This window comes from Macrosteles quadrilineatus, unplaced genomic scaffold (genome assembly GCF_028750875.1).
Source record: "Macrosteles quadrilineatus isolate MER2022 unplaced genomic scaffold, UCM_ALF_1.0 Scaffold_1__1_contigs__length_201487025, whole genome shotgun sequence".
Classification (NCBI taxonomy): domain Eukaryota; kingdom Metazoa; phylum Arthropoda; class Insecta; order Hemiptera; family Cicadellidae; genus Macrosteles; species Macrosteles quadrilineatus.
The window spans coordinates 18,116,079-18,137,346 of record NW_026542594.1 but is presented as its reverse complement, the minus strand read 5'-3'; the positions used below and the strand labels follow the sequence as shown (position 1 = coordinate 18,137,346).

General features: G+C 33.9%; 1 protein-coding gene across 1 annotated transcript in view; it reads left to right on the top strand.

Moving 5' to 3' along the window:
* Positions 1-21,268, top strand: part of LOC129004503 (matrix metalloproteinase-2-like) — a 191,752-nt gene that overhangs the window by 75,654 nt on the left and 94,830 nt on the right. The window contains exons 2-3 of the mRNA XM_054433114.1: positions 10,493-10,594; positions 14,456-14,619. Of these exons, the coding sequence (XP_054289089.1) occupies positions 10,493-10,594; positions 14,456-14,619 (266 nt within the window). The remainder of the gene's footprint in view (positions 1-10,492; positions 10,595-14,455; positions 14,620-21,268) is intronic.

Below are 21,268 nucleotides of genomic sequence, written 5' to 3'. Positions count from 1 at the left end.
GGAAGGGTTTATCACTTTGATAAGAAGTGATAACAACAATGACCCGAAATGACCCAAGCTTGCGCGTGACCTTTTATCTTAATTTCCGGTGCAATGGCAAGATTGTAGAGTTTATTTTGGTGTTTAGTCTGCACCCTTGACCGTCGACATACTAGCACTATTGATTCTATTGAAGTATTTGTCACACTCGATGTTATTGATAGACATATAAACATGTGAAAGTCCTCATTCATGGATTCATCACTAATTCTCAAACCTCCCGACTAGCTAGAGGGCTGAAATTTAGTATACTCATTATTTCAGTTACAAAAAGGTAAGCTAAACGGTTTCCATAATGATTTTACCAAAGGATTGCACCCTTCCAGTCTCCATTCTTAAGGTCATAATTTTTTTACCATTTGTTTATTATATACTACTAGTGGCTTGTAGGGACATAAGTCCCTAAAATGCTCAATAATATAAAACAAATTATTCTAATATTTAAACAAACAAAGAAATATATTATCTATGTGTCAGAATTGATATCCCTGTATATATGCCATATCTTTTGTGTAAAAAACAGTTTGTTGTTTGTCTTTGTTGATGTTATTTTCAATAAATCATTCGAATCACTACATAGATTTAACTCTGCTAAAGCAAGGCTACACTATAAAGGCAGCAAACATATAATTGGTTGTGAAAAAATACTGGTTTATTAAGGTAGCTCGTTAATAGTTTATTCAATGTGGTTATTTCTTGTTAAACACAAGTTTGAAAAGTTTCACAGTAAAATAATATATTTCCATATTCTATATAACGTAACTAAAAAGTCTTAATTATTATAGGTAACGTTATCCCTGGTTTTATATAGTACATTGCTGAACTTACTGGCAAATAAGTATAATGCAAATGTTATCATTGCGTACTGGCTTGATGATAAATCACGATCAGCTGTATGATGTAAACAAAAATTAGCAGAAAATGGCTTCTAATGCTATTCTTATGGAGAACATTTTACGTTATATCTCGTTTTCTGGTAACTTTATGGAAATTCTGCTATTTTTCCCGAGTCCCTGGGGTCAAGACCTTTAATTTAATACCCCTCCCACTTTTCTGCGCCTTACCAGACGTCCAAAATTTTCTGGTAAAGATTTTGTCTTACAGAATTATATATAAGGATTTCCTGGACAAAATGCTTTCGAAGTGATGTTTGTGTGTATGAATATGTATAGAGAGCTACGGACCACACCTGTGGTTTGATTTGGATTAAACTTGGTATGTATGTATTAACCTATGGTATATCCAGGTTTTAACAAAAAGAATTATTATGATTTTTTCTGGTGATTCATCCATGAAACATAGTAAAATAACGGAAAATCTAATTTGTAAAAACGTTCTCCTCCCTGTCGGTTATCACCACGAGAGTGATATCAGCTATTACAAAATACCAATTGGTGAAATTTGTTTAAACATTTACTGTACCTAAATGAAATACAACAGTGCCTTCAAAATGGCATCTTTGATCTTCATGAATACGCATGAAATACATATATAGTATGAGTTTATATGTTCTCGGCAGGAGGGGGTGGGAGGGTATACAATTTATTGGTTTTTAATTTCCATCATCCAATGATTGTCAATTTTATCGGCTATATTAAATTTCAAAGATTATAATTTTATTTATTTTAAGCTAAGCGCGCACTGGGTCGGGATGGCATGGGTTTTACGGCCAATACGGACGTTCCTCACTTTTAGTAGGGTGTACCGTGTGCACTGGATCGGTCGGTGCGGAACGGACGTACGATAAATACCTCCATAGTCTCAGCCTAGTTATTTGCGCTGAAAATTACATTATGAAAAGGCAAAAAGTCCGTACCCTGAACCGTAACACGTGCGCCCACTGCAGACGGCGCCGTATCGGCGGATGACACATCGGTACGGCACATCGGGGATGTCCTAAAAATATTTTTCCGAACTTTCTTTCGGATGGCAGAAGGTGCGGATGGTCCTGTCCCGACCTTGACGGCCTAGTGCGCGCACACGAACGAAAATCAATGCTAAATATTTATATTTATAACTCCCCTACGCACTTTCTGTCCGTGCTGTCCCGACCGTTCAGAGCGTTCTTAGCAAACATTTACTCGAGCGAGGAGCAGGGCAAACAGCTAGCCCAGTCAAAGAATATAGGGAAAAATATCTATCAAAATATCTAATGTACCCAACTTTAAAAAAGTTAAGGGTTGATTTTCAACAAATTTCCCATCGGTGGTTCTCTATGTCGGCTGCATGTATATCCCGCCACACTAAACACTTTTTGGCGGGAGATGCACATCATCAATTGACAGACATCTGTTGATAAAACCGTCAAGGCCGCTTTCTTTGTGACTGTCCGTCCGCCTGTCTGTCTGTTTGTCTGAGTAGTTCATTAGTGTTTGATCCGTCGTATGACGTATGTTCAAACAAAGACACACTACCCCTCCTATGGTACAGCAGTGCAGTAGTTGTCTTGTGAGCTGCCAAGAAATGGAAAATACGTTTTTGGCTTGGTGGAAGGAAAAACATAGGTGGTGTGCTATTCCGGTCATATGCTGACCCAGATTGCAAACGCCATTTTACCATCGAGTATCCAGAAAAAAAACCAATAACAATCAAATCAAAACAAATATATACTTATATGGTAGTTACAATCGGTTACAATCAGGTGATTTTCTGTTCGCAATCTGGGTGACAGCCTGACGGGTTTTAGCACACCAGTTTTTTCCTTCCACCATGTGTTTTTGAATACCATTTATGATACTTCATCTACCATATATTATAATATAAGGAGATAAATCTATAACAAAGAGTTAATCGTTGGTCATATGTAATATGAATAATATTGGTGCAAAGACAAAATAGATGGATGTACTCATTTGTGAAAAAAAAAAAACATATTTCTAGTGCTATTCCAAAACACACATTTGGTTGTCAACAGAGCGATGGCAGTGAAAGCTGAAAGTTGAATAGTTGACTCACTAAGTTTTCATAATTGTCAAAATACAACCCATTAACAACATTGTCTTTTGTGATTTGCTGCCGAAAGCTAGATTGTCTAATAGAGAAATGTCCAAAAACTCATCAGTCGCTGTCGCCCACTGTTAAATATCCGGGGTATTTATTTGATTTTAATTAAGTTATTTTAACTATATTTGAACTGAATCGCCGATCATATATCGATATGATTGTTACGTAAATCATTTTACGTTTGCTGAATGTTATTTTCAGTAGTAATTATATAACATTACATAATTATGTGATCCTAATTATATGTATTGTCAAGCACTAAGTTGACTAAATCCTCCATATGTGTTATTACTGGGTGATACAGTGATTTCATTCTTGCAAAAGGGTACGTAACTTATCCCTCACAGAGCTACGCTGTGAGTTATACTCTGTGTAAATTATACTCTGGTCTTAAAACTCAGCAACAAATATTATGTTTAATTATTATTGATTATTTAATGTGATGTGGAAAGCAGCCTGTACAGTTGTAGCTAGCACGGCACCTTTTATAGGGACAGGCTAGTGATTGATTTTATTACTTATCCAACACTAACTAATAAACAATACTAAAATAAGTTAGATTTTAGTGACTTTATTCGATGTGTTATCCAATACAGCAATGGCCAGATTTTGAGTATTAATGTCAATCTGGGTGACCGCACACAATAGCAAAACTCACAACGCTATGAATACCACAAAACACTGTCTTGTTTTCATTTACAAATCGAAATCATAGCCATAAAAATGTGATTAGAAGCTAATACAGTACAAAAAAAGTTTGACCATCTAGCATTGTTACTTCATACCTCACACATTGGGGTGACGTGTGTGGTATTTTCCTCCAATCACAGACCTACTATAGCAATCTCTATTTGCCTTAACTTGTCTTGGAGATTTGAAAGCTCAAATCTGTACAATTGTCGCAAGACAAATTATTATTGTGTGCCCCAACCACCCTAATGATTTGTGGGTTGATGAAAATGGAGAAATAATGTCATGGATTACAAAACATTCACACTTCTGTTTTTCTTATAATTCATTTCAAAATGAATTAACTAGTTTTGAAACAATGTGAAGTTTTATATGGGTATGAAGACAGTATTACTTCTCCAGCAATTTTCTTATTTATTTATTGAGCAATACCATTGCTATACGTTTTGCGACACTGCATTTTAATTGTTTGCATATTAATTTATTCACCTTAATTGAGAAAATTGTACTTTGTGATTGTTTCAATCTATATTATTAAGAGAATTTCTTGGATTTATTTGTTTAAAATGCAAAGAAAAAAATGGCTTACGTTAAATTTTGTGTTTCCATAGTATATTTCATTAGTATGTGGAAAAACTAATTACAAAGTTATGTTCAGGGGTTGCTTAACAAAAATTACAAGTCAGTAATGAGTGATTATCACGTAAAAAATAGATAATTTTCAACTTAACTCAGAGCAATAGGAAATTGAAAATAATTCAAATATATCACAGATTTTGAAGACACGAAGTGGCGCTGGCTGCTATTATGGCTTAATGTAAATAAAAAACTCTATGTCAAAAATCCCCTTGGCTCAATTTTCTTTTCAGATTTTGTAGAGGGTAGTAATGATTTAAAACGTATAGCAAATGTCGAGATTACTGATTTTATGACTGTCATCAACGCCTAACTGATTATTTCTTCAACATCTTCATTATTTATATCATGCTCAGTGTGTACCGAGCTATCCTTGTTATCTTGGTTTTAGAAAAATACAATTATACCAACACCAATAATGAACTTTAAAAACCAAGAGTCCAGGGATATGTTAGCATAAGAAAAAAACATGAACCTTTTCAAAAATGAAATAGTCAAAACCCATTAATAACCTAATGTTATGCTCAGCAGCCACTAAACGTTACTCGTGTTTGTTATGCTCAACGGAGCGCAAACATAGAGCAATTCACGTTACTCACGTCCCCTCTCTATTCCCTCACCTCTAGACCGGAAGCTCTAATGCCCCGTTCAAGTGCGGGAAAACCTATCGACAAACAATTATATTTGAACGGTGAGCAACCGGAAACGGAGGTGGCGCCGAAGATGACCAGGCGCCATCTTTGTAGCTTCAATTGTTGCAGTTCGCAGAAACCAGTTGAAAAGCGCCACCAGCGCCACATGCTAAAGAGTTTTTCAATTGGTGTGTCATTAATATTAATATTGTTGTGTCATAGGGGGCCATGGAGTGGCCAAAATAGCCATTGAATCACCCTAGTAAACTCTTGTCTCATTTAGGAATATGGTGTTATTAAATGTACGCCCAATTATTGAGCAAGATAATTAGTTATCTAATTTTTGTGTTGCCTATATACTGTTTTATTTCCAATTCATTTCAAGACGGAATACAAATAAATTATATTTAAACGATAAATAGATGTTTTAGGTGAATATAATCTCAATTTGGAACTATATTCTACTTAAGGCTAAAGATGAGTGTGTAACCGATGATGTAGCTACAAGTACTCTATGCAATATAACAAAAATATTATGATAATAAAATAGGTTTCAACCTACACTGTAGGCCTAACTGTACAAACTGCCTACTCTTTATACTGATATGTTATGTGTGTTGTTGAATGTTATGTGTATATGTCTGTTATGTCTTTGTTCTGTTATGTGTGTTATCAAATTGCCAGGCTAATCACCTTTTAAAGGTATTATACTATTAATATTTTATGTTTGTTTTGGTAATATCCAGAAACATTCTACAGGTCAAGCTATTTTAGAACGACTAAGCCAATAGTAAATGTTGTTTTAACTGTACACAATATCAATATGTAAAGTAATTTCATGGTCAACTTAATGGAATTTCATTAATTAATATTTCAATTACATCAAATTAAATTTAAAACATCTTTATTCATTAGGTAGTATATATTGTATATACAAGAATAGTATCAAATTCATCATTACATAAAATATAAACACAAAAAAATACAAATACGATACACAAGAACAGAACAACAAAATAATACAGTCATCTCAAGGATAAAACAAAAATATACATCAGTGAAATAGCAATTAAAAGGCGTAAATAATTCCAAGTCATTTTATTGCTTAGCCCAGAAATCATTGAATTTATAAAGAACATTTTGTGTTAAATGTAATTTTAGAGCATTTTTAAATATATTGTCATCTGTTGTCATTCGTTTCATCTTTTATTTTTTATTGGTAATTGCTAAAAAATTGTATTCCAATGAATGATGATTTTTTTAATACAGTACATTTTTATGCTTATTTATTCAGAAATTATATCGGTTTCTTGTGTTGTAATTATGATTATCTACGTTTCAAGTAAATGTTGAAATATTACGTTTAACATGAAGAACAGTTGTGTAAATATAAAGGCTGTAAACCGTCAAATTGTATTTTCGCACTCCTAAACCTATATGTCCTATAGATAATCTTTTGTAAATGGTTATCACACAAATCAGTCACTTCTATAAAGAATCTAGCCATGCATATATCTTATCGCGTAGCTAGAAGAGTAATGTTTAAATAAACGCAGGCTCTATATAACATTGTGGACCTGGTCATAACGTCCAATGTTGTGACATCACTCACTACTCTACTCTACTCTACCTACCAATCTGAATTCTATTAATACCAAACAGGCAGAGGTGTAGACTCATCAACTTTGTATAAGCGGGCGAGAAACTTCAGTCTAGAATGTTGTAATATTTAATCGGTTGTAATTCAACTCAAGGCCAACATTGGATAGATGAAAGAAGTTTCAAATAGGCATTTACAATAGCATTTTAAATTTTTTATTATATGTATAAGGGTTTCGAAACTACTTTAAACTGTAATATCAAATGTATTCGAATTATTTTGCAACACGTTATGAAAATGGTTATAACAATTAATTATGATCTTTAAAATGTTTGTGTTATATTTCGGTTAGTTAAGTAATAAATCAGCAGACTCATAATACAGGCATTAGACTAGTTGTTCTGCCCATGCTTCGCAACGCGGCACGAATACAATGCGGGTCTGTAAATCTACTGTAAAACCCAGTTACCCACACTTACCATGGATTTTGTAGGCGAATTTCAATCGTACTTATTAAATATTTTAATGAAAATCTCTCAGATATTTGCATTAAACTGTGTGGCAGAATAAAAACTAATTACTTTGTCGTTATGTAAACATCTATAATGACAAACAATATGAAGTTAATGTGACTAATAGATTAACTCCGGAAAAAAGTAAGCAAACAGACAGTGAATAAGGACAAATCTAACACCTGTCAATACTTCTATATTTTTTTTAGTGAATAAATATACCCCTTTAATATTGGTGATACTCTGAAGGAGAATAACATTTCCTACAACGTATTCTTGTGATTGAACTTTTTACAGTAAATCTTTAATAGGGGTAAAATAAAACTTAATAGCCTAATTATTTGCATATCTACACAAATTTAAACGTCCCATTAATTACCAAAATCGATCCAGTAGAACTTTAGGTGCAGTTGTTCAAAATTTAACAAAAATATCTCTAACTCAGTACATTTTCTCACCACTATAAATTCGGAGATTGCCTAGCTGTTTTGCAAATAACTTTTAAATGGCGAGGAAATCGACCATGGTGGAAGGTGATATTCTGAAAGAGAATACAATTTCCTACAAATTACTATGATGCATTTCTTGAAAATACTCAATAAAGGCTACCAAAAGTTGCCTCTAAATAAAAGATCCCAAAACTCCCGTTTTCAATACCTATATTTTTTTATGGAAAACATGTATTTTTTATATTTTCACCATAAATCCTAACAAAAAACGTAGAAATTTCATAATTATTTACAAATCTACACGAATTAAGCTCCCAACGACAAAAAATTAACTCGTCCATTAGAACTATAGATTAAGTTGTACAAAGCTTGAATAAAGTCTCTAACCCAGTATTTTCTCACCACTATAAATTCGGAGGTAGCTTAACCTTTTTGTAAATAATAGCTTTCAAATGGCGAGGAAATCGACCAAATTGGAAGGTGATATGCTGAAAGAGAATAACATTTCCTACAAGTTGCCTCCAAATAAAAAATCTGAAAAGCCCTGTTATCAATATTTTTGTATGTAACACCTGTATTTTTAAACTTTTTTACATAAATCCTAAAAAAAAAACTTTTATAATTATTTGCAAATCTACAGGGAGTGAGCTTTCCAACGACCCATCAATTAATACAATCGGTCCAGTAGATTTAGTTGTCCAAAGACTTTTTAAAACTGAATAATAACTAATAAGAGTAGACCAGTTTTCAGAACCATAGAAAAACAAAGTTTATGTTTGTAAAATGATAATGTTTCTTTTTACCATAAATTGAGCCATAATATCGTACATTTTCAAATTAAACCAACAATATAAATTTGTGGTTGAAATCATTTAGACAAAAATGCAAAAAGGTTTATTAATAAACCTTATGCAAAACGTGAAAGTTAGTATTTATGTATCAAAGTTGTTTTTATTTTATCAATACAGCGAAATTAGGACATCACGTGTAACAATGCTGCCTGTGACACCGGAAACTACAACAATAGACGCATCAGGCTGGCCGCTACACATGAATATGCAGTGCGCGTCTCCCCGGAATCAGTGGTGCCAACGGAAGCGAGGGAATATGAAAATACCCCGAAAAGAATTACCCAGCAAAGATATACCCCACATATAGACAAAACAATTCTTTATTTGATGTATATCGGTATATGATTGATACTGTATTATGGTACCTTGCTCTCTTTGGCATACATTTTCAATAAATATGATAATTTACTATATAACATCCGAAGAATGAACTGCTGCAACTTAAACATTATTACAGTATTTGTTTCATAATCCTAAAAACGTATGTTCCTTACGTAGATTCACACTATATTCTAGTCTCACACACACGTTTTTAATAATTTCAGTTAGCTTTCTTAAAAATGAGACGAAAGTGTCTTTTCATGAAACTGTTCAACAATTATAACTACATTTGAAACTGACAATAATTTGCAATTAAACATCAACTAAATCATAAAAATATCTTAACTTTTCTCATGCTTGCTAAGCAAACTAATTGTATGTAATTATTTGTTTTTAATGTACTTAAATTTTGATAAAGCGTAGCTCATGCTTTCAGAAGGAATACCCCAGCCACAGCAAACCTGCCGACTAAGTGAATTTCCATTAGTCTGAATTGATTTTCAATTAAATCTATTTAAATAACATTAGGTTTAACAAGTACCTAGGTTTTCTGCTGCAATGAAACTAATTAAGTGTGTTTTTTAGTAAATTATTAATAGCTTAGTATAAAATAAATAAATTTGCCTAGTTTGATCAAAATATCTCCATAAACAAGCAAACTACAACATTTGACCAAATTCTCCATAAGAATAACATGGGGGTTTTAAATTTACAATTTAAAAAAAAATTTTAACTGAATTATTTTTTACGCTCTTTAAAAAGGTGTAGAGAGAAATTGGGAAATCTTTTGTTTTGAGGGTTAAAATTAGAACAACTCCCATAAAACCCCGCTTCCATGGACCGATCATGCTGGTTCGCGAACCCATTCAAGTTTATCCCAACTTACTTTAAACAAAATTTCATCAAAATCGGACAAAAATTACTCAAGTAATCGCGTTCATGGTATTGCATATATACATGTATAAAAGTTTGAACGAATGGTGTTTTTGGCCTCTGGGGACATCAAAATGAAAAAAAAGTGAATCGGTCCCGGGCCTAGGTCTTACCGTGCTACCTACGGTAATAGCTACTTCCCTATAGGGAAATTCTCTAAAACACACTCAAACGTAAAGAGAGAGCTCGTCATATACTGGTAACCAATTATTGGGTCTAGTTTGTATAATTTTCCTTATATATAAATAAAGTATAGCAAGACGACTATATTAAAGAAAGTCTATATACTAATACCATTGATTATTGCTAATACTAAGATAATTCCAACTGACTCAACACTTTACAGTGCTGTACTGTATTTATTTATTTATTATTATTATTATTGCCAGCAAGGTCGCCCATGCTTTGCGACGGTATAAATCCAGGGGAAAACTTTAAAACCACTGTGAAAACACGTCACTATCACTATTGATTCTAGAAAACTACACAAGATTGTTTCAATGCTGTGTGTCAGATCAAATCAACTAGAGGTAGCATTAGTTACATTAATCTCATCGCCATACATCATCATCGTTCTTGTTGCCCATGCGAAATACAACTCTACTGAAAACCAGCAAAGCAATGATCAAACACGTAAATTTGAAAACCCGCTGGACAGCCTGCTAAGTAAGATCGAAGAAATCAAAGACCTTCCAGTAAAGATGGACGGTTTGGATTAATCTTACAAGAGCAAACTTGCAAACTTACAATCATATTTTCTATTTTGTGTTGATGGATTAATTGTTTAACCCTGTATGCCTTTTCATGAGGTTTTGTTTTGTTTCAGCTAAGGTACCTGATGAACTTCGGGTATCTGCCCGCCTCGGACATGGAGACCGGCAACCTGAGGACGGACGACCAACTCAAGGAGGCGATACGCAACCTACAGGTGAGTGGACATGGAACATTGATATACTTGAGCTTGTGTCAATATAGCTGATAATGTCTACGCAATTTAATTATACAGTATCTATCTATATATTAATAGGCAAGCATGTTTCTTTAAAACCTTTTTTCTCAGCTGGTGTGCATCGTAGGGAAAATCTACGCATACTGTTAGAAAGCTATTTTCCTGTGGGTGTGCAGAATCCCTTTATAAATTAAAATAGGCTCAAAAATAAGCACAAAAAATGAATTTAAAATTTTGAAAAATTTAACATGAATATTAAGAGTTGCCATGCTGGTGACGAAATAACAACGAAATATAAACAGAAAATCAAAACAAATGAAGGAAACTCCAATCACATGTTCTATTCAAAGTGTGGAATGAAAATAAAGATGTCTGTACATTATATTTTTGGTCGAGTATCGACCACTGGACGACCTCTAGTAGGTTCTTATTCGCTAGACTCCCAACTCCGACTGAGTGACTTGAATCAGAGCGAAAGAGACATGTATTGAATTTAAAAAGTAATAGACCTACCTCTCATAATTCAGTAAACTGTAATAGGGTAGAACATTTTTTTAAATACATAGTTATATTTGTTTTTCAGCACTAAAATGTTTACGGTTCTATTTTTTTGCATTGGTTTATTTTCGTTTTATGAATTATCAAATATTTCCTGGCAAATGCACTGCACTGCAGCTTAGAGCGATTCTCAAGCGACAAATTTACAGGTTGTACTGATATCAATTAAGATTAAATCGCATAAATGAAGATTATTTACTTTTCCTCTAATAGGATTTGTTAATTGATTTCTGGCAATCTGTCGTCGACACCAACACAATATAAATCTTATGAGTGTAACTCATTAAATAAGCTTTTAATGAATGGCAGGCTTTTTAATGGTACTTCGTCTACTTAAGTAGCGAATCGTAGCGTTAGTCCAGTTGTGACAGTACATGCAATTCTGTAAGGACAAAAGTTCGATCGTAGGTTATTTTTGCAGTCTATTCAATTTTTCAAATTAGAAATTTTAGTTTAAGTATTTTTTGATTACCTTGGAATTCAATTAATCATCTTAAAACATCTTGCTTTAATTAGGTGGATTATCGAGTGTCAAACGAAAGTAAAATAATCAAAAGCTCTATATGTATAATTATGAAATACGAAATTAGTTTATTCAACTAATTTAAATTAATAAATTTTAAATACTAAGGGCTATATAAAATAAATGCTGTCGTTAATATGAAATTATTATTTTTGAATAGTCTCTTTTCTAAAGATAAATAATATCTCGTAGTGCCGTGTAAACTAAGACGCAATACAGGTACATCGCAGTAGTGCGGGTATAACATACGACTCACTGAAGGCACCCTGCCTTCGCTGAGTATTGCAATGTATTGCAGTATTTGTAACGGTACTAGACGCAATACAGGTACATCACAGTAGTGCGGGTATAACATACGACTCACTGAAGGCACCCTGCCTTCGCTGAGTATTGCAATGTATTGCAGTGGAGCATAACACTTAGAAATTTGTAACGGTACTAGACGCAATACAGGTACATCACAGTAGTGCGGGTATAACATACGACTCACTGAAGGCACCCTGCCTTCGCTGAGTATTGCAATGTATTGCAGTGGAGCATAACACTTAGAAATTTGTAACGGCACTAGACGCAATACAGGTACATCACAGTAGTGCGGGTATAACATACGACTCACTGAAGGCACCCTGCCTTCGCTGAGTATTGCAATGTATTGCAGTGGAGCATAACACTTAGAAATTTGTAACGGTACTTTAAAGTAGAGAAATTGGAAATTTAGATTATTAACAAGCCTAAGTCTGCGAATTATAAAGAGTTATTTTGAAGTATTAACAGTCCTTGCACGAAAAGTGTATTAATTATGTAAGCAGCAATGGCGTCTAAACATTGTGCTAAATAATTCATAAGGGAGGCAACTTTCGCATCAAAAGTCAGACATTTCTTAGTTAATAAAAAACATTTCTTGTTAATTTTTTTGGAGAATGAGTTTGGTGCATGATGATCCGATGGTTGCACATACGTTCAACTATATTAACTCCGCCATTGCTCAGTGGTTTGTTAACCAATCTTCAATAAAGTATACAAGCGTCGATGTATTACAAATACATGTATATTCAGTAACATGTTCTAGGAGCGGTAGGCCCACCTGGTCTGAGACCTGAATATGAATATGAATCTCATCTATCAGAAACAGTTATGTGATAATCTTGTCGCGATTGTCGACGATCACCTTAAACTGTGTGTCCACATATCAAGTAAGAAAAGACTCTCATAACAATAAAAACTGTCTGTTTATTAGAGATATCGCTCTTCAAAGAGCCATACGGATTTTGATTAGCCAAGCCTAGTATTTATTCGAAGATTTAAACAGAATTGTTATAATTTAAAGAGTTAATTAATACCACTTCATACTGGACCATGACCGGTAATGGAACCAAGTACTGTTCAAACAAAGTATGTGTCAGATTGCTGATTCCATTTCTTTACGCAATTATATGATAGAAATCATACTGGAAAGATAAGGCCTTAACAATTCTGAATCATGTAAAATGGATACAAAAGAATTTTCTGACAAAGAAATAAATTATTTTTACCAACCATTTATAATATAGTTTCTTTAACATTTGTGTTACTTTGAAAGTAGTTTTTACGGAATTCATACGACGACGGTATACTAAATTACGTACTTCTTTAAAGTACATTTAAAATACATAGAAACAACCGGAAATACGTATTTCGGTCTTTTCCACAAAGGAGCAAAAAACAAATTACGCATTCCATTCCCTGCAAATCGAAGGTAATCTGGAAATTCCAGCTCACCCCCTCACCCCTTGTAGTCAGCCTCTAAACGACGACATTACCCGGAGGTCTTTATTTAACAATTTCCACCCAGTCCGCATACTTTTTTTAAGATGTGATAGTTATAGAAAAAAATGTGTGTCACAGTTAATTTTAAATAATGCAATCTGACACATAATTTCTTCAATGAGCTTGTCAACAAATTTTATCATGGGTAATCAGTGAAAGTAACTAAAAACCTTTGAACCGTAATTTTTACAGAAATGGGGGGAAGGGGATACATTATTTTGTTTAGAGCTATAAGGACCACAATACATAAACTTCAAACAAAACCGGCTTTTTTCCTAAAAAATCAGATTTTTGTTATTTTATGGGGTTTGCGTGGGAAAATAACATGAGTTACAAAAACCTTTGGATCATAATTTTTACAAAAATGGGATTTGTACAATTTTGTTCAGAATTTTATGAACCACAACATACTAATCAAACCAGTTTTTTTCTAAAATCCGATTTTTTTGTATTTAATGGGGGGTTTTAATGGGAAAATAACATAAGTTACAATAACCTATGAACCATACTTTTTACGAAAATGGGTTTTGTGCCATTTTGTTCAACATTCAAAGGACTACAACATACTAAATCTTTATGCGGGACCCTGGACTTGGGTCTGTCATGCAGATGTTCTCTAACATTACAGTAATAAGGTAGGCAGAGAATGCCACCGAAAGTTGATTAGGAGGCGGCGAAGTCTATGATGTTCCGGACCCTGGACTTGTGTCTGTCAGGTTATAGACGTTCGCTAACCTCACAGTAACAAGGGAGGTGGACTATGACACCCACAAGTTGATGAGGAGGCGGCGGAGGCTATGATCTGTTGGACCCTGGACTTGTGTCTGTCATGTTACAGATGTTCGCTAACATCACAGTGACGGGGGAGGTTGACAATGCCAACTTGGGATTGATGGGGAGGTAGTGGAGTCAGTGATTTTCCGGACCCTGGACTAATGTCTGTCATGTTACAGATGTTCGCTAACATCACAGTGACGGGGGAGGTTGACAATGCCACCCGGGGATTGATGAGGAGGCGACGATGTGGAGTCAGCGATCTGCCTGACCCTGGTTCAAGGAAGAGAAGGTTCGCCATACACACAGGACCGCGGTGGGACCATACCGACCTTACCTGGAGGTATGTGGCAGTCAAATACACGAATAACATGTTTAAATATTGAACTTTTAGTTAATATGCTGCTAGCACTAATATTTTAGCTTTCTTTTAAAAAAAGCTCTTCTAATTATAATTCTCTATTTGCGTGAAAAATTGTATATTGTACGATGAACGCGATCGTACTAAAGAACGTGTCTGTCTTTTAGTAAATCGGCAAATGGCTGTATGCTTCTTTAAATGTTTATTTTCGGGATTAGACAATACAACTTTTTTCGGTATATAAGATGTATACATGGTGAATAGCTTAACTGTGCTCAGAAACGATTGTAGTAGAATGGGGTGAATAGAAACACTTTTTGACTTTTAAGCTTCTGTAAAACCGATATTTTTAATTTTTAAATTTTCAACACTAGCTCATATTTTCGGTCTTGAACTCCTCTACTCAAACCAGTTTTCAATTTTTTTTTCTTTTTAATCATTAAGCAGAAAACAAATAAAATATGGCTGTTTCTATTCACCCCGCACTTTGGGGTGAATAGAAACACTGTGTTAAATTGATGATTGTTGCTTTTCCTCACTTACCAGGGGCAATAGAAACATGAAATTTATGCTTGTTAGCTTAGGTTGTTGTAAATAAAAATATTTAAAGTTAATTAACACATTTATTTATAAGTACGAAGTATAAAAACGTCGTTTTCATAAACCCTTATCCAAACAAATCGGAGAACATAAATGACAATGGGTGAAATCAGAGTAACAAACTCTTACATAGAAACCAACTAAATGAAGAGTAAAACCAGACAAATCTTCCTCAAAATACAACACTCCCTTGTACACGGCTTGGGAGTTGGAAGCCGATCGTACTACGTCATCGACTTTGAAGAGGGCCTCTTAATCTGTCTCTCAGAACTTGTTGGTTTGCGCAATTTTCTTGATGAATCTTCCGATTTATCCTTCCTCGTCAAATTCAATAACTTTTGCAACATATAAACGATAGCAAGTTTTGTTTTTCCCCATTACTTTGACAATTACATGATCATGAAGGGACAACTTTGAAGACTCACTGATGTCTTGAGCTAAGTATGCTGGTTCTTCTTCATCAAATTATTCGTCTTTGTCACTTTCATCCAGTGTGACTGATGTAGAATCATCTTCATCTCTGGTATTTTTTTTTCTTTTTTGGGGGGTTTTCAGGTCAACCTTTATTTGCACCACTGGTTAAAAAAAAAGTGTTTCTATTCACCCTGGTTTTGCAAAATCATGACATAACCTAAATTAAAAATAAAGTAAAAAAATATAGTTTATTCTAAGGCTAATCTATTAACACACTTGGTTTTAAGATACCTAAGACAATATAAAAAATGGTTATTAACATAAATACATGTAATAGGTTCATACTTAGAGAGAAAGTGTTGAAAAGAATGTTTTTCGCCAAAATTTTCAAATGATGTTTCGCATCATCCAACATCCGAAGCAGTGATACCAATATGCTAAACTAATTTTTCCCAGGTAGATAGGATATGGTTATAATGGGGGGAAATAATTCCCTTATATAAAGTCAATGTATAACAAAGTTATAAAAATGTGAATCATTCATTGAAGTTTTGTTTCTATTCACCCTGTTGTTTCTATTCACCCCATTTTATTTAGGTTATTTCGAGAAATCATTAAATAGAAAACTACAACAATTTTTTCCTACAGTCACCCGACAAAGTTGGCTTTCTTTGTACTGTTTATAGTACAGAAAGCTGCTAATTGCTGCATATTTATACTTTGCCGTACGGTTTATAATTTGCCGTACGGTTTATACTTTGCCGCACATCAGGATTCCAACGAAACAACACAAAACAGCGTGGTTCTATTACGCACGTAATCCGTGTACGCTTGGAAATAGGTTGGCAACACTTAAAGATAAAAATTCTACGAGCAGCTGATTGACTATTATAACTACGATTTAACCTGTCATTTCGTGTTTATAGTTTCGGTATTTCTGAACTTTCTGGACTTTTCTTTTAAACGTTTTTAAAACATTCCTACGATCTTAATAAACAAAAAAATACATTTAAAGCATTTTTTTAGGCGCGGAAACCACTTCAAATTACAAACAAATACGGAACTATATTCTCAAAACGCGGAGCACATAGCACATTTCTTGCCGAGGAAAAATAGCGGAGTGATACGGACCGCGGGTACTACTTTTTCTAGGGCACCATTTGTGTTGCCAGCTGAACCTAAAAACGTGTTGTATAGTGTTTGGAAGACTAATTATTTAAATGCTTTATAGTGACTGTAGGAAAAATATAATGTGTAACACGAGTGAAAAAGGCCTTTGCTGCACTCGAGATCATTCGTTGCTCTCATGTGCAGCAAAGTGCCACTTTGCTCACTAGTTACACAAATAACTATTTAATGCCATAACAAATTTGTTGAAGTTCTCCGCATAAGATGTTCAGCCTCTATACAGATTTACATTGAAACAGCTGACTAAATTCCCTTTAAATATGAATACTAATAATGTTAACATGGGGAACTACAGAGCCACTGGGGCGGAGCGGTGGAGCCCAAAAGCATTTTTGAGATAAGAATATGCCTGTATGTTAATCGGGAATGTGAGCTATCATCATGCCAAATTTCAGCCCAATACGTCCAGTAGTTAATTCTTGATTGAACTTCAAACAAACAAACAAACACACAAACTTTCAAATTAATATTAGTAAGATAAGATTTATATATATTTATTATATATGTGTCCGTTAGCACGATAACTTGCGCAAAAATGGTCCGATTTTCATAAAATTTGGTTTAAAAGTGTAAACCTACATTATTCAAACGAGTTCGCGAACCAGCATGATTGGACCATGCGAATGGGGGTTTATAGGGGGCTTTATGGTGTTAAAATGGGGTTTCCCCATTTTTTACCCTAAAACATAACATTTTTCAATTTATTTTCAAACTATTTTGTAGAGCTTAAAAAAAGAAATAATTTAGTATCTTGAAGCGCTGTTTTATGTCGATTGGTTACAGAAAAAATTAAAAAAAAAATATTTTTTAAATTCCTGTGTTATTCATAAGGGGAAAATTAAAACTGTTGTAGTTTACTTATTTATGGATATATGTTAATCAAATTTGGGTAATTGATTTGTTTCATCCTATGCTATTAACTTTTGGCCAAAAAACACTTTTCACCCTCTCCGTAGCAGCAAACCTAAGCACTCGTTAAATCTAATGTTATTATTTGTTGAAATATCTTAGTAAAAATGTAATCAGACAAGTTGCTTAGTCTGCAGGTTTGTTGCGGCGGAGGTATATATATATTTACTATAGAATAGTTTGAATCTTAAGTTATACTGTATTGGACAATGCAGAAATAATTTCTTTCCAGCCCAATAGCTGTAATCAGCAGTTTCCTGAACTGGCAGATGTTGGAATCCAATGGACACATACATATTTGGCTGTAGTTAACTGTAGTTTGGTTTCCAATACACAAAGCTGAATTAGGGTAAAAATTCCAACTACCTGAGATCATTTCGACATGACTCTTAACGTGTAAAGTCGACGATTCTAAATGTTTTCCTTTTCAAGACAAACAATCTTTAAATTGTTGAAGAATATACTTATGTAAACGTTTAATTGCTAGATTGAAAAGCATCGGGCGTTATGTTATACTAGGGATGATAGTACAGTAGTAGTTTTTAATAATAGTATTTAATACAGATGTTGTTTTACATTGTATATGAAAATTAATTTAAAATAAATAATTATAAAATCACAAGACAAAAGATTATTCCAAAAATTAATTCAACTTATTACGTTATTACAGTACTTACTCATCAATTATTTACTTACAACCGTTTAGTTTAAATAAAATTGCTAAGGTTTTTAAAATTGATTAGAAACAGGAATGCAATTATTGAATTTAATCTATATAAATAAAATTAGAGTTTTGTCTGTACATTGCTTAGAATAATGAACTTTTTGGTTATTTTTACATTTCATAGGTCAGAGAAACCGAATCAAACCTTATCTCAATTTCTGTCTGTCTGTCTGTCTGTCTGTCTGTCTGTCTATCTGTCATTCTCTTGGTAACGCTAAAATACGCACTTTATTACAACTACTCCTCAATAACTATAGCACTGTCCCGCCTGAAACTTATTTTCCAAATACTATACATATATGAGATGGTTTTAGACGTATTTCATCGAATATGAGACAGTTAGATATTTAACAGTAAACCCTTGAAAATCAAGTTTTTGTCGATTTTTGACGTGGAATTTCTGGAAGCCCATGTTAACCTTATGAGAAATGAAATTATTGAATCTTAACAGCTGTTTCAATTAAACAAGTTGGTTCTGTTCTGTGATGTTCAATAGCATTAAAGTTACAAGGATTACCAACAGGGTGCAGCACTAGCACTATTATTTCTTTTACATTTATGACAACAGCTAATTTGCAACCTGGAGGCGAGTGAGCGTAGCGAACGAGCTAACCTGAAGGCAAGTGAGCGTAGCGAACGAGCTAACCTGAAGGAAAGTGAGCGCAGCGAACGAGCTCCAACATACAGGTGAGTGAGCGTAGCGAACGAACTTCAACCAGGACGTGATTGAGCCATGCAAACGAGATCAGATAGTAAAAATAAAAGTAAGCCTACCGTTATAGGATCGACCGGCAGACACAGAGGTAATTTAACCTTTTATTGATTGTCATACCGATCCGGAACAACAAAAAACAACATAAAATGAAGCTATGTATAATAGTTTGGCCAGCATATCTTAAAATATGCAAACCAACTGCTGTTCGTTATATAAGAAGGTTTCAACTGAATATTATAAGATCCCCGTGCGTAGAACGGGTACACAGCTAGTAAAATATATAAATATAACTTCAATTATAATTGCAGGACTTTGGTCAAGGAATTAAAGACATATTATAAAATATTGTAGGCCTACAATTTTTATTTGATTTTCTATTATTGTTGTAAGACTAGAAATACTTCACACAGTGTTCTTAGTTTCTATTACGTACATGAAGTTCACGTAATCCCCTCCAGAGCGCAGCACCAGCCACCAACCGATGTTGTACTGTTAGTTATCCGTGACTCCGCTAGGTAGCATTAGCTTCACTTCCTCTCCAACAATGATTGTAACAATTGAATCTATTTCCATTGAATATACACGTTTTTACTTGTATCTACAATATAAGTCCGGCAATTAAAGATAAATATATAGCGGAGGTTCAACAAAATTGTTTCAAAAGGTTTTTCAACGGATTTCATTACTTTTATACCTCCACACTAAACAAAAAAAGTCTACCAAAATCTGACTTGGGGAAGTACCTAATATTAGGGTATTTAAATAAAAATAATAATTGCTAAAAAAAATATAGTTAAAACATTTTTGCTAGATATAGTGTGTAGTATATAGTTTTTAATGTTTACAAGGGTGGGGAAACTAAATCTGCAACTTAAAATATGATTTGACCTCGTTTTACCCCACAAAATGGCCGACAAACTATATTAATGGAAAAGAAAACTAAAATAAAACTTACCTTTGGATATAGGGTATAGTATATTGAATTCAATGTTTACAAGGGTGGCAAAACCAAAAATGCAACTTAAAATATGATTGTATCTAATTTAAGGTCATAAGATGGAAGTCACCAAAATACGCTACATGGAGGGAAAAGTTAAAAAAAAAACTTACCTTAAGAAATAGGTTGTGGTATGTCGATTTTAAATTTTACAAAGGCCAGAAAACTAAATATACAACTTGAAAGTCGCGTTAAGGGTACGTCCACAATCACAGCCACCTCTAATACATTAGAGTATGTATTAGAGGTGGCTGTGCCACAATGCACGCTGGTAAGCAGGAAGTCAGATTCAGATTTTCGGTGCCGAGTGTCTGACTCAGATGAGGTGGCCATAATGCAAGCAGGTTGTCAGCCGGACCTGTCTGTGTTGAGACCTATTTAAGGGATACTGTACATTGATACATACATATTATATACATATTTTATACAGGTTTTATACATATTATTAACTTCTTGCAGACGACAACAGGTTTTTTTTAAATATTTAAGAATGAGCTTGAACACCTTCTTAAAAATGAGCACAAGCTTGCCAAAAACTGGGGAAAATATCACAAAACCTTGAAATAGCATGTCCCGTTGAAGTAACTAAATTTATTTCCGTAAGTTAAATTGCTTATTTTGTAAAAATTCAATATTACAAACAATTTAATTCAAACTGCAGATAAGTTTAAGGTACAATGTTACTATATTTGTTAAAAGTTATGCACTTTGATACGCTTATTGCAATTTGCTGGAACGTGTTGAACGTTTGATAGCAATTTGTCGATATCCATGGTTAATGTAATGAAAAACTTATACACTCAACACAAAAACAAAAATCAACAGTCCGATATAAGCAGGTTGTCTGAAACCAGAATGAACAATGCATTCCGGTAAAAATCTGAGTCAGACTACCTGCGTGCAGAACATCGGCGCGCAGGTGCACTATGGCCGCTTACGTTTACTAGCATGGGATGATAAGCGCGCCGAGTCTGACTTACCGGCGCCGACAGTCAGACTCAGAAAACCAGCGTGCATTGTGGACGTACCCTTAAGATGGGATACCGGAGCACATGGATTATTTTTTACATAGTATATAATAAAT